General features: G+C 45.1%; 1 protein-coding gene across 1 annotated transcript in view; it reads right to left on the minus strand.

Annotated features, from left to right (window-relative positions):
- Positions 1-328: 328 nt before the first annotated feature.
- LOC129815174 (4'-phosphopantetheine phosphatase-like) overlaps positions 329-14,605 on the minus strand; it is a 32,490-nt gene continuing 18,213 nt past the window's right edge. Inside the window, exons 10-19 of the mRNA XM_055868670.1 lie at positions 11,169-11,324; positions 10,931-11,043; positions 10,623-10,710; positions 10,194-10,345; positions 3,108-3,163; positions 2,954-3,003; positions 2,647-2,751; positions 2,403-2,503; positions 2,216-2,284; positions 329-2,043 (exon numbers count right to left, since the gene is read on the minus strand). Coding sequence (XP_055724645.1) covers positions 1,788-2,043; positions 2,216-2,284; positions 2,403-2,503; positions 2,647-2,751; positions 2,954-3,003; positions 3,108-3,163; positions 10,194-10,345; positions 10,623-10,710; positions 10,931-11,043; positions 11,169-11,324 — 1,146 coding nt within the window. The 3' untranslated portion in view covers positions 329-1,787. The remainder of the gene's footprint in view (positions 2,044-2,215; positions 2,285-2,402; positions 2,504-2,646; positions 2,752-2,953; positions 3,004-3,107; positions 3,164-10,193; positions 10,346-10,622; positions 10,711-10,930; positions 11,044-11,168; positions 11,325-14,605) is intronic.

The following is a 14,605-nucleotide window of genomic DNA, read 5'->3' on the forward strand; positions in this document are numbered from 1 at the left end:
GGAACTGAATATTGAAACTCAGTGTTAGACAAGCAATGAAGTGTGCTTAAAGAAATTATTTAGCAAGAAAAACTAAAGAAGCCTGTACAGAATACTCGTGTAAAAATATTGTAGAACAAGAACTGGCATCCGTGCATGTGGCACTAGAAGGTAATGAAGAGGCAGAGGTACAGCATGTTGTGGAGTAGGACTTCCTGTGCATTATCAGCATATTACTCCGTGTCCCAGGCAAGAGCAGCGCGTGGTATTCTAGCTGGTATCAACTCCCCTCCCATGAACTCCCTAAAATGTCATAAGTACCCACCTACCAAAAACATGACAAACGGCATTAAAATATTCAGATTTAATTAAAAGTGATTGTCAATAGAACAAAAAACTTCCCCTAATTTCGGCGCGTCGTGAACTCCTAACGCAAATTAATTATAATAACACTTACTTCACATGTCTATACACAAATGATAATACAATATCGTAAAGTGAGTTCACAGGTTAAACAAAAAGCCATGGAAACATTTGGACAGCAAGACCTCAAGCTCCATTTCAGACACCTGGTTTGATAAAGATAGTATGAATGAGTGTCATCAGTAAGTCAATTAATTAACCATCAAATACTTTCAGTCACCCCCAATTTAGTTTAAACTATTTTAAGAATTGAAAAAAAATCCCTTTTACACAACATTTTTGTTAATGACAGTGGTTAGCCTACTGTTTGATAACTTCAATGTTTTAGTTTTTTGGAAGCAGACCTAATTTACTAAGGCTACCAGAAAATGATGACACAAAGATGGCTTAAACATTTGCAATAAAATTACCTGAAATACACATTTTGAGTTTGACACAACACACTTTCAAAACATCCATTGAACAAAATATACTTCACATTTAATTTGGGTTGTTAGGAACATATTTCACAGTAAAATACTGCCACCTTCTGGAATTTTAAGAATCATTTTAATCCCATCAATAAAGTGCTATTATCCACTCTTTCCAAACAAATTCCCAGTAGCAACATTTTAGCTTCTCAGGCAATGATCATCACACAATTAAGTAAATAATCTCAATTCACCCAGTGGCAGTGATGAAAGGAGGCAAATCCTGTAATCAAAGAAAAGACACTGATGTAGCCCAAGGTAACAAACGTCCATGCTTTCCCTACACCAGAAATTAAACTAGGTTGGTTGCATTTTGAACAAGCTATGCTTTTCATCACTCCAACCTCAAGGCACATTTGCCATATTTTTATGTTGCTTTGCCACAGATTGCTGTAATTACCCTGGTAGCAAGCCACACACAAAGCATCTCCACCACTGAAAGGGACACGTTGTCATGGTAACCATTGGGATGCTGTGTGTAAACAGCAGGGTACTGAGATAACCTGTCTATAAATGCACTCAGTAGAGTATCTCACCAGCATTGACAGTCAATCTGCAAAGAGTGCACACCTCTGACAACCGTTGTCTGTTCTGATATCTTAACTATAATTTAGGCTGTGATCTACAAGAACACACAACATGGTGCAAAGTATGGCTGTATATTCAAAAAATAAAGACATTTAAATATTCTGGTGTTACAAAGCAATGTTATACTCTGCTTTGACACTCTTGCTGAAATAACCCACTAAGTTTTCAAAACAACCCAAGTCCAATGATTATCTTAACACCTCCCTGTACAACCAGCATGTCAATCATGAGGTGGACAAATCAACCCCATTACAGCCAACTGAACCTCTCTAACTAGTACCTCAACCAGTTCAGCCTGTCCCATGATCAGACTTCAAAAGAGAGAAATTATGAAGGCGTCACTGGAACATGATCCAGGGTGGTGGTTTTGTGGCCTGGTGGCACCTCATACTTGAAGACCACACTGAAGAGCTTGCCCCCCAGCCGGTCAGCCAGCCAGGAGTTCTTGATGACAGCCATTTTGAGGCTCTCGCAGCTCAATATGGCGTAGTAGTTGGTGTGGATGGCCCGGCCCATGCCCTCGATGATCACCAGGTCTACATGGCGCTCTCGCACAACCCCAGCCAACACCTTGTCAAGGCGGCTGTGGTGGGGAGAGGAAATAACACACATTTGGGAGGATTTACCTTAAAAATTTAAGTTAAGAGAAATTAATAAAGAAACTTAAAAATGTTGCTTCAGGTTATGTTTTTAAACATAGTTAACAAAGGTATGTTACATTGAAATATAATGAACGCTTAAGAAATAAAACAGACCTCAAGTCTAAGCAAGGAGAGCTAGAGCCACTCTGGACTAGCGTCAGCCTGTCCTCCTTCACAGCAGACCTGCAAAACAAATTAAATGGACATTAACATGCTGGTATAGGAAAACAAAAAAAACTTATCATTACCATCCTATCTTTAACATCCATAAATGCAGTACCAAAAGACTTAAAACACTCACTGTATGACTAAATCCATTGCAGCTATTCTTTCAGTCAAGATCTGCAGCTCACTGTTTGTTACATCATTCAGAGCTGGGCTAGAGTTGCTGGCAAGGACAACCTGGAAAACATAGCAGGGGGCCAAAGGAAGAAGAAAGGAAATCTTGCTGCGTTCATACTGTTTTATTAAACCCTGTGTATATTTGAAGGGGTGGTACAAGTGACAGCTTTTCAGATGAGGGGAAGGACTGTGTAGCTTCTTACCTCTGTTCCCCTGCAGAGAAGCTCTCTGACAAATGGGAACACTCCAAGTATGATGTCTATTCCACTATTATCTACGAAAAACAATGCACACTTATGAGGTGGGCCCTGGAAAAGAAAGCCAGCAGGCATGGTATTCAATTACTGTTCCACAGCATCAAGTCATATACATCTTTGTGCAAAATCCTAACTTGAGATCCAGGCACACAACTTCTGTGGATCTTAAGTTGGGATGTGGCCCATAAACCAAATGCAGCTACTATAATAACTTTGAAACACTTCGACATCAGGAAACCATTTAAATTCTTACCTTCAGTCTCTCGAGCCATTGGTCATAGGCATCCACAAGCCACGGCCGCTCTATGGAGAAAAAGGGACTATAATTAAGTAGCCTGTATAGGTTGCAGCAGCAGTATAAAATGCAGGACCCATATAAAACACATGTTTACTCAATAGGGGCATACCTTCCAACTGCAGTTTTGCATGTTCAAAGCCAAACTCCGGATCAGACTCCAGAACACTATTACAAGTGAAAACGTGAGCATGAGCGACATTCTTTGCTCATCTAAAAACACAATATTTTCAAGAAAATTGAAATATACAGTACCAGATGAAAGTTGACACACCTACTCCTTCAAGGGTTTTTCTTTATTTCTACATTGTAGAATAACAGTGAAGACATCAACACTATGAAATAACACATCTAGAATCACATAGTAACCAAAAAAGTTAAATCAAAATATATTTTATATTTGAGATTCTTCAAAGTAGGCACCCTTTGCCTTGACAGCTTTGCACACTTTCCATTCAACCAGCTTCATGAGGAATGTTTTTCCAAGTCTTGAAGGAGTTCCCACATATGCTGAGCACTTGTTGGCTGATTTTCCTTCACTCTGCAGTTCAACACATACCAAACCATCTCAATTGTGTTGAGGTCAGGTGATTGTGGATGCCAGGTCATCTGATGTAGCACTCCATCACTCTCCTTGGTCAAATAACCTTTACACAGCATGGAGGTTTGTTGGATAATTGTCCTGTTGAAAAATAAATGATAGTCCCACTAAGCCCAAACCAGATGGCGTATTGCTGCAGAATGCTGTGGTAGCCATGATGGTAAAGTGTGCCTTAAATTCTAAATAAATCCCTGGCAGTGTCACCAGCAAAGCACCCCCACACCTCCTCCTCCATGCTTCACGGTGGGAATCACACATGCGGAGATCATCCGTTCAACTTACAAAAGACACGGCAGTTGGAACCAAAAATACAACATTTGGACCAAAGGACAGATTTCCACTGGTCTAAAGTGCATTGCTCGTGTTTCTTGGCCCAAGCAAGTCTCTTCTTCTTACTGATGTCTTTTAGTAGTGGTTTCTTTGAAGCAATTCGACGATGAATGCCTGATTCACGCAGTCTCCGCTGAACAGTTGATATTGAGATGTGTCTGTTACTGGAACTCTGAAGCATTTATTTGGACTGCTATCTGAGATGCAGCTAACTAATGAACTTATCCATTTACATACATTTTACATTTAAGTCATTTAGCAGACGCTCTTATCCAGAGCGACTTACAAATTGGTGCATTCACCTTATGATATCCAGTGGAACAACCACTTTACAATAGTGCATCTAACTCTTTTAAGGGGGGGGGGTTAGAAGGATTACTTTATCCTATCCTAGGTATTCCTTAAAGAGGTGGGGTTTCAGGTGTCTCCGGAAGGTGGTGATTGACTCCGCTGACCTGGCGTCGTGAGGGAGTTTGTTCCACCATTGGGGTGCCAGAGCAGCGAACAGTTTTGACTGGGCTGAGCGGGAACTGTACTTCCTCAGAGGTAGGGAGGCGAGCAGGCCAGAGGTGGATGAACGCAGTGCCCTTGTTTGGGTGTAGGGCCTGATCAGAGCCTGAAGGTACGGAGGTGCCGTTCCCCTCACAGCTCCGTAGGCAAGCACCATGGTCTTGTAGCGGATGCGAGCTTCAACTGGAAGCCAGTGGAGAGAGCGGAGGAGCGGGGTGACGTGAGAGAACTTGGGAAAGTTGAACACCAGACGGGCTGCGGCGTTCTGGATGAGTTGTAGGGGTTTAATGGCACAGGCAGGGAGCCCAGCCAACAGCGAGTTGCAGTAATCCAGACGGGAGATGACAAGTGCCCGGATTAGGACCTGCGCCGCTTCCTGCGTGAGGCAGGGTCGTACTCTGCGAATGTTGTAGAGCATGAACCTACAGGAACGGGTCACCGCCTTGATGTTAGTTGAGAACGACAGGGTGTTGTCCAGGATCACGCCAAGGTTCTTAGCACTCTGGGAGGAGGACACAATGGAGTTGTCAACCGTGATGGCGAGATCATGGAACGGGCAGTCCTTCCCCGGGAGGAAGAGCAGCTCCGTCTTGCCGAGGTTCAGCTTGAGGTGGTGATCCGTCATCCACACTGATATGTCTGCCAGACATGCAGAGATGCGATTCACCACCTGGTTATCAGAGGGGGGAAAGGAGAAGATTAATTGTGTGTCGTCTGCATAGCAATGATAGGAGAGACCATGTGAGGATATGACAGAGCCAAGTGACTTGGTGTATAGCGAGAATAGGAGAGGGCCTAGAACAGAGCCCTGGGGGACACCAGTGGTGAGAGCACGTGGTGCGGAGACAGATTCTCGCCACGCCACCTGGTAGGAGCGACCTGTCAGGTAGGACGCAATGCAAGCGTGGGCCGCGCCGGAGATGCCCAGCTCGGAGAGGGTGGAGAGGAGGATCTGATGGTTCACAGTATCAAAGGCAGCCGATAGGTCTAGAAGGATGAGAGCAGAGGAGAGAGAGTTAGCTTTAGCAGTGCGGAGCGCCTCCGTGACACAGAGAAGAGCAGTCTCAGTTGAATGACTAGTCTTGAAACCTGACTGATTTGGATCAAGAAGGTCATTCTGAGAGAGATAGCAGGAGAGCTGGCCAAGGACGGCACGTTCAAGAGTTTTGGAGAGAAAAGAAAGAAGGGATACTGGTCTGTAGTTGTTGACATCGGAGGGATCGAGTGTAGGTTTTTTCAGAAGGGGTGCAACTCTCGCTCTCTTGAAGACGGAAGGGACGTAGCCAGCGGTCAAGGATGAGTTGATGAGCGAGGAGGGGTAAGGGAGAAGGTCTCCGGAAATGGTCTGGAGAAGAGAGGAGGGGATAGGGTCAAGCGGGCAGGTTGTTGGGCGGCCGGCCGTCACAAGACGCGAGATTTCATCTGGAGAGAGAGGGGAGAAAGAGGTCAAAGCACAGGGTAGGGCAGTGTGAGCAGAACCAGCGGTGTCGTTTGACTTAGCAAACGAGGATCGGATGTCGTCGACCTTCTTTTCAAAATGGTTGACGAAGTCATCAGCAGAGAGGGAGGAGGGGGGAGGAGGGGGAGGAGGATTCAGGAGGGAGGAGAAGGTGGCAAAGAGCTTCCTAGGGTTAGAGGCAGATGCTTGGAATTTAGAGTGGTAGAAATTGGCTTTAGCAGCAGAGACAGAAGAGGAGAATGTAGAGAGGAGGGAGTGAAAGGATGCCAGGTCCGCAGGGAGGCGAGTTTTCCTCCATTTCCGCTCGGCTGCCCGGAGCCCTGTTCTGTGAGCTCGCAATGAGTCGTCGAGCCACGGAGCAGGAGGGGAGGACCGAGCCGGCCTGGAGGATAGGGGACATAGAGAGTCAAAGGATGCAGAAAGGGAGGAGAGGAGGGTTGAGGAGGCAGAATCAGGAGATAGGTTGGAGAAGGTTTGAGCAGAGGGAAGAGATGATAGGATGGAAGAGGAGAGAGTAGCGGGGGAGAGAGAGCGAAGGTTGGGACGGCGCGATACCATCTGAGTAGGGGCAGTGTGGGAAGTGTTGGATGAGAGCGAGAGGGAAAAGGATAAAAGGTAGTGGTCGGAGACTTGGAGGGGAGTTGCAATGAGATTAGTGGAAGAACAGCATCTAGTAAAGATGAGGTCAAGCGTATTGCCTGCCTTGTGAGTAGGGGGGGAAGGTGAGAGGGTGAGGTCAAAAGAGGAGAGGAGTGGAAAGAAGGAGGCAGAGAGGAATGAGTCAAAGGTAGACATGGGGAGGTTAAAGTCACCCAGAACTGTGAGAGGTGAGCCATCCTCAGGAAAGGAACTTATCAGGGCGTCAAGCTCATTGATGAACTCTCCAAGGGAACCTGGAGGGCGATAAATCTTTTTTTATTTTTTATTATCCTCTGCAGCAAAGGCAACTCTGGGTCTTCCTTACCTGTGGCGGTCCTCATGAGAGCCAGTTACATCATAGCGCTTGATGGTTTTTGCGACTGCACTTGTAGAAACTTTAAAAGTTCTTGAAATTTTCCAGATTGAACAATGGACTGTCGTTTCTTTTGCTTATTTGAGCTGTTCTTGCCATAATATGGACTTGGGTCTTCTACCAAATAGGGCTATCTTCTGTATACCACCCCTACCTTTTCATAACTGATTGTCTCAAATGCATTAAGGAAAGAAATTCCTCAAATTAACATAAGGCACACCTGTTAATTGAAATGCATTCCTGCTTGACAGAATGCCAAGAGTGTGCAAAGCTGTCAAGGCAAAAGGTGGCTGCTTTGAAGAATCTCAAATATAAAATATATTATTTTGATTTGTTTTAACACTTTTTTGGTTACTACATGATTCCATACGAGTTATTTCATAGTGTTGATGTCTTCCCTATTATTCTACAATGTAGAAAATAGTAAAAATAAAGAAACCCTGAAATGAGTAGGTGTGTCCAAACTGCTCAAAAAAATAAAGGGAACACTTAAAACAACACAATGTAACTCCAAGTCAATCACACTTCTGTGAAATCAAACTGTCCACTTAGGAAGCAAAACTGATTGACAATACATTTCACATGCCACCCCACACCATGACTGACCCATCGCCAAACCGGTCATGCTGGAGGATGTTGCAGGCAGCAGAACGCTCTCCACGGCGTCTCCAGACTCTGTCACATGTGCTCAGTGTGAACCTGCTTTCATCTGTGAAGAGCACAGGGCGCCAGTGGCAAATTTGCCAATCTTGGTGTTCTCTGGCAAATGCCAAACGTCCTGCACGGTGTTGGGCTGTAAGCACAACCCCCACCTGTGGACGTCGGGCCCTCATACCACCCTCATGGAGTCTGTTTCTGACCGTTTGAGCAGACACATGCACATTTGTGGCCTGCTGGAGGTCATTTTGCAGGGCGCTGGCAGTGCACCTCCTTGCACAAAGGCGGAGGTAGCGGTCCTGCTGCTGGGTTGTTGCCCTCCTACGGCCTCCTCCACGTCTCCTGATGTACTGGCCTGTCTCCTGGTAGCGCCTCCATGCTCTGGACACTACGCTGACAGACACAGCAAACCTTTTTGCCACAGCTCGCATTGATGTGCCATCCTGGATGAACTGCACTACCTGAGCCACTTGTGTGGGTTGTAGACTCCGTCTCATGCTACCACTAGAGTGAGCGCACCGCCAGCATTCAAAAGTGACCAAAACATCAGCCAGGAAGCATAGGAACTGAGAAGTGGTCTGTGGTCACCACCTGCAGAACCACTCCTTTTTTGGGGGTGTCTTGCTAATTGCCTATAATTTCCACCTTTTGTCTATTCCATTTGCACAACAGCATGTGAAATTTATTGTCAATCAGTGTTGCTTCCTAAGTGGACAGTTTGATTTCACAGAAGTGTGATTGACTTGGAGTTACATTGTGTTGTTTAAGTGTTCCCTTAATTTTTTTGAGCAGTGTACATACACAGAGCATTCGGAAAGTATTTGGACATTACAGTTTTATTCTAAAATTAATTCAATAGTTTTTTCCTCATCAATCTACACACAATAGCCATAATGACAAAGCAAAAACAGGTTTTTAGAAATGTAGTAAAAATAAAACCCTGAAATATCACATTTAAATAAGTATTCAGACCCTTTACTCAGTGCTTTGTTAAAGAACCTTTGGCAGTGATTACAGCCTTGAGTATGATGCACAAGTTTGGCACACCTGTATTTGGGGAGTTTCTCCCATTCTTCTATGCAGATCCTCTCAAGCCCTGTCAAGTTGGACGAGGAGCGTCACTGCACAGCTATTTTCAAGTCTCTCCAGAGATGTTCGATCGGGTTCAAGTCCGGGCTCTGGCTGGGCCACTCAATGACATTCAGAGACTTGTCCCGAAGCCACTCCTGCGTTGTCTTGGCTTTGGGCTTAGGGTCATTATCCTGTTTAAAAAGTGTACCTTCGCCCCAGTCTAAGATCCTGCATGCTCTGGAGCAGGTTTTCATTTAGGATCTCTGTACTTTCTACATTCATCTTTCCCTCGATCCTGACTAGTCTCCCAGTCCCTGCCACTGAAAAACATCCCCACAGCATGATGCTGCCACCACCATGCTTCATCTTAGGGATGGTGCCAGGTTTCCTCCAGATGTCAGATGTGACGCTTGGCATTCAGACCAAAGAATTTGATCTTGGTTTCATAAGACCAGAGAATCTTGTTTCTCATTGTCTGAGAGTCTTTAGGTGCCTTTTAGCAATTTCCAAGCGGGCTGTCATGTGCATTTCACTGAAGAGTGGCTTCCATCTGGCCACTCTACCATTAAGACCTGATTGGTGGAGTTCTGCAGAGATGGTTGTCCTTCTGGAAGGTTCTCCCATCTCCACAGAGGAACTCTGGAGCTTTGTCAGAGTGACCATCGGGTTCTCGGTTACCTCTCTTATCAAGTCCCTTCTCTCTCGATTGCTCAGTTTGGCCAGGCGGTCAGCTCTACGAAGAGTCTTGGTGGTTCCAAACTTCTTCAATTTAAGAATGATGGAGGCCACTGTGTTCTTGGGGTCTTTCAATGATGAAGAAATGTTTTGGTACCCGTCCCCAAATCTGTCCCTTCGACATAATCCTGTCTCGGAGCTCTACGGACAATTCCTTCAACCTCATGGTTTGGTTTTTGCTCTGACATGCACTGTCACCTGTGGGAGCTTATATAACCAGGTGTACCTTTCCAAATCATGTCCAATCAATAACATTTTCCACAGGTGGAATCCAATCAATTGTGCTTCGGGACAAGTCTCTGAATGTCCTTGAGGGGCTCAGCCAGAGCCCGGACTTCAACCCGATCGAACATCTCTCCTGAAGAAAGCTGTGCAACGACGCTCCCCAGCCTACCTGACAGAGCTTGAGAGGATCTGCAGAGAAGAATGGGAGAAACTCCCCAAATACAGTAGTGCTAAGTTTGTAGCGTCACACCAAAGAAGACTCGATGTTGTTATCATGGCCAAAGGTGCTTCAACAAAGTACTGAGTAAAGGGTCTGAATACTTATGTAAATGTGATTTCAGTTTTTATTTTTAATACATTTGCAAACATTTCTAAACCTGTTTTTGCTTTGTCATTATGGGATATTGTGTGTAGATTTATGAGGAAAAAAATGTAATCCGTTTTAGAATAAGGCTGTAATGTAACAAAGTGGAAAAAGTCAAGGGGTCAGAAAACCTTCCTATAATGCACTGTATATGACCAGAATTTTAGTCCTAATAATATCCTTTAAAAGTCCCAAGTTTAGGAGTGCACAGAGTGCTGCCTCATTAAGACTCACTCCGATACAGCCTTGGCTCCCCAATCGAAGACGTTACCAGCCAGGAGGCCCCTGACCAGGGCAAACTGCCTCTGCTCCCAGCTCAGCTCCTCCAGGGACTTGACTGCCTTCTGGAAGTACTTGAGGGCCATGTCGTTCTCCCCCTGTTTGATCTGTGGGAGGGATGGAAACAGCACTGAGACAACAGCTTCCTCCCACTTCTCACTGATGATCTACAACATTAGCAAATCATGCTAATCAAGGCAAGTGGACATGAAATTACATTAAAAGGCACACAAGATGACACTTGAAAGCTTCATCAGATGAACTACCCAACATTCAAGGTAAATCAATTCCAGAAAAATAGTAGCATTAGAACATTTATTGGAACAGTGAACAACAATAGAGAAGAATAGTTTTATAGGAGAGAGCTATAGAATCCACTCAAACCTTTGAGTATGGGTCAGGGAAGTTGAACTCGTTTAAACAGTGTTCTCTTGTGTCTAACAGACTTCTGACAGTGAGGGATCCATAAGCACTAGAGGTGAGAAGAGAAGTACTCTACATTAGCAGATAAACACATACAGATTGTTGAGGGAACAGTGAGACGTCATCTACAAGAGTCACTCATCCACTAATAAGAGGCCTTTGGAGACAAGCATCTATAAATTATCAAGAAACTGTTATGCTCTAGTTGGTTTAACAGCCTTTGAAATCTATCTGCAGCTGTGGCATTCAGATCCTGTGGCTCTCCTTACAAAGGCTGGTGGCGGAGGGTCTGAAGCTTGTGCTGGTACTTGTGACGGAACTTCTCTGCTCGTTCAGCGGCCTCTGGAAGATCAGGCTGGCTGGCAACAGCTCTCTTCACCACCTATCCAAAGCACATCGCCCAGATCAGCTGTTTCAAAAGTGACCAGGATAAGGACTCCCTGTCAATGCATCATGCAATGTGTGTATATTGATTATTAGACCAGTGGCAGGTTCTCTGCCTCTTACCCCATCCAGGGCCTCCTCGAAGCAGTAGAGCCAGTACTCCCGTGCAAGGGCGTCCTCTGAGAGGTCCACTGTGTCTGGGATGTAGGAGGACGGGTCCTGCAGCAGGGGCAGATTCACCAGCTGCCTCTCCAGACGGTCCATCTCCAACATGTCAAACTGACGCCGAAGAGGAGACACACTGAGCACTGTACATAATGCAAGGCTAATGCATTCATGCACACTTAGACGGGTGGCCTGATAACGTCAGAGAAATGATGCGTGCACATCGCAGGGGTAAAAGGCTGTGTGTTATGATTCTGAATGGTCAGATAGCCAGCAACAATGACAAGAAGCTGCCGTGGTCGGACTCCACCTTGCTCCTACAGTCCTATAGGAAGAAACTCAAACAAGATGTACCCATGACTAGAACATTCAATGCTGTTCTGACTAATTGGAATCCAAGCTTCCAGATTGTTTTGATCACGAGGACTGGGAAATGTTCCGGGCAGCCTCAGAGAATAACATCGATCTACAGCTGAAGTCGGAAGTTTACATACACCTTAGCCAAATACATTTAAACTCAGTTTCACAACTCCTGACATTTAATCCTAGTAAATATTGTGTTTTAGGTCAGTTAGGATCACCACTTTATTTTAAGAATGTGAAATGTCAGAATAATAGTAGAGAGAATTATTTATTTCAGGTTTTATTTCTTTCATCACATTCCCAGTGGGTCAGAAGTTTACATACACTCAATTAGTATTTGGTAGCATTGCCTTTAAATTGTTTAACTTGGGTCAAACGTTTTGGGTAGCCTTCCACAAGCTTCCCACAATAAGTTGGGTGAATTTTGGCCCATTCCTCCTGACAGAGCTGGTGTAACTGAGTCAGGTTTGTAGGCCTCCTTGCTCACACACACTTCTTCAGTTCTGCCCACCAATTTTCTATAAGTGTGAGGTCAGGGCTTTGTGATGGCCACCCCAATACCTTGACTTTGTTGTCCTTAAGCCATTTTGCCACAACTTTGGAAGTATGCTTGGGGTCATTGTCAACTTCCTGACTGACGTCTTGAGATGTTGCTTCAATATATCCACATAATTTTCCTTCCTCATGAAGCCATCTATTTTGTGAAGCGCACCAGTGTGTCCTGCAGCAAAGCACCCCTACAACCTGATGCTGCCAACCCTGTGCTTCACGGTTGGGATGGTGTTCTTCGGCTTGCAAGCCTCCCCCTTTTTCCTCCAAACATAACAATGGTCATTATGGCCAAACAGTTCTATCCAAAAAGTACAATCTTTGGTCCCATGTGTAGTTGCAAACCGTAGTCTGGCTTTTTTTATTGAGGTTTTGGAGCAGTGGCTTCTTTCTTGCTAAGCGGCCTTTCAGGTTATGTCGATACAGGACTCGTTTTACTGTGGATATAGATACTTCTGTACCCGTTTCCTCCAGCATCTTCACAAGGTTCTTTGCTGTTGTTCTGGGATTGATTTTCACACCAAAGTACGTTAATCTCCAGGAGACAGAACCCATCTTCTTCCTGAGCGGTATGAAGGCTGCGTGGTCCCATGGTGTTTATACTTGCGTACTATTGTTTGTACAGAGGAACGTGGTACCTTCAGGTATTTGGAAATTGCTCCCAATGATGAACCAGATTTGTGGAGGTCTACAATTTTTTTTCTGAGGTCTTGGCTAATTTCTTTAGATTTTCCCATGATGTCAAGCAAAGAGGCATTGAGTTTGAAGGTAGGCCTTGAAATACATCCACAGGTACACCTCCAATTGACTCAAATTGTGTCAATTAGCCTATCAGAAGCTTCTAAATCGATGACATTTTCAGGAATTTTCCAAGCTGTTTAAAGGCACAGTCAACTTAGTGTATGTAAATTCCTGACCCACTGAAATTGTGATACAGTGAATTATAAGTGAAACAATCTGTCTGTAAACAATTGTTGGAAAAATAACTTGTCATGTACAAAGTAGATGTCCAAACGACTTGCCAAAACTCTAGTTTGTTAACAAGAAATTTGTGGAGTGGTTGAAAAACGAGTTAACGACTCCAACCTAAGTGTATGTAAACTTCCGACTTCAACTGTTTACGCTGACTGAGAGTTTATAAGGAGGTGCATTTGGAGATGTATCCCACTGTGACTATTAAAACCTACCCTCACCAAAATCCATGGAAGAATGGCGGCATTCGTGCAAAACTGAAAGCGCGAACCACCGCATTCAGCCATGGAAAAAGGACTGGGGACATGGCCGAATATAAACAGCATAGTTAATCCCTCCGCAAGGCAATCAAACAAAATGTTGGTATAGGGACAAAGCGGAGTTGCAATTCAACGGCTCAGAGACAAATGTGGAAGGGTCTACAGGCAATTACGGACCACAAAAAGAAAACTAGCCAAGTCACGGACACCAACATATTATTTCCAGACAAACTAAACACCTTCTTTGCCGCTTTGAGGATAATACAGTGATACCGACGCGGCCCGCTAACTAGGAGTGCGTCCCCCCCCCCCTCCTTTTCCATGGTCGATGTGAGTATGACATTTACACTTTTTAACCCATGCAAGGCTCTTGACCCAGACAACATCCCTAGCCGCATGTGCAGACCAGCTGGCGGGTTTGTTTACAGATATATAGTCAGCTGTCTCCACATGCTTCAAGATGGCCAACATTGTTTCTGTAACCAAGGCAAAGATAACTGAACTAAATGACTATAGCCCCATAGCACTCACCTCTGGCATCATGAAGTGCTTTGAGAGACTAGTCGAGGATCATATCACTCTACCTTACCTGCCACCCTAGACCCACTTCAGTTTGCATACCACCCCAACAGGTCCAGACGATGCAATCGCTATCACACTGCCCTATACCATCTGGACAAGAGGAATACCTATGTAAGAATGCTGTTCATTGACTACAGCTCAGCATTCAACACCATGGTACCCTCCAAGCTCATCATTAAGCTGGAGGCCCTGGGTCACAACCCAGCCCTGTGTAATTGGGTCCTGGACTTTGACGGGCCGCCCCCAGGTGGTGAAGGTAAGAAACATTGCCACTTCGCTGACCCTCAAAACTGGGGCCCCACAAGGGTGCGTGCTCAGCCCCCTCCTGTACTCCCTGTTCACCCATGACTGCGTGGCCATGCACACCAACTCAATCATCAAGGTTGCAGACGACACAACAGTAGTGGGCTTGATTACCAACAACGACGAGACAGCCTACAGGAAGGTGAGGGCACTGATTGTGGTGTGAGGAAAACAACCTCTCAACGTCAACAAAACAAAGGAGATGATCGTGGCCTTCAGGAAACAGCAGAGGGAGCACCCCCCTATCCACATCGAAGGGACAGTAGTGGAGAAGGTGGAAAGCTTCAAGTTCCTCGGCGTACACAGACAAACTGAAAAGGTCCACCCACACAGAGAGTGTGGTGAAGGCGCAACAGCACCTCTCAA

The sequence above is a fragment of the Salvelinus fontinalis genome, chromosome 18 (genome assembly GCF_029448725.1).
Source record: "Salvelinus fontinalis isolate EN_2023a chromosome 18, ASM2944872v1, whole genome shotgun sequence".
Lineage (NCBI taxonomy): Eukaryota > Metazoa > Chordata > Actinopteri > Salmoniformes > Salmonidae > Salvelinus > Salvelinus fontinalis.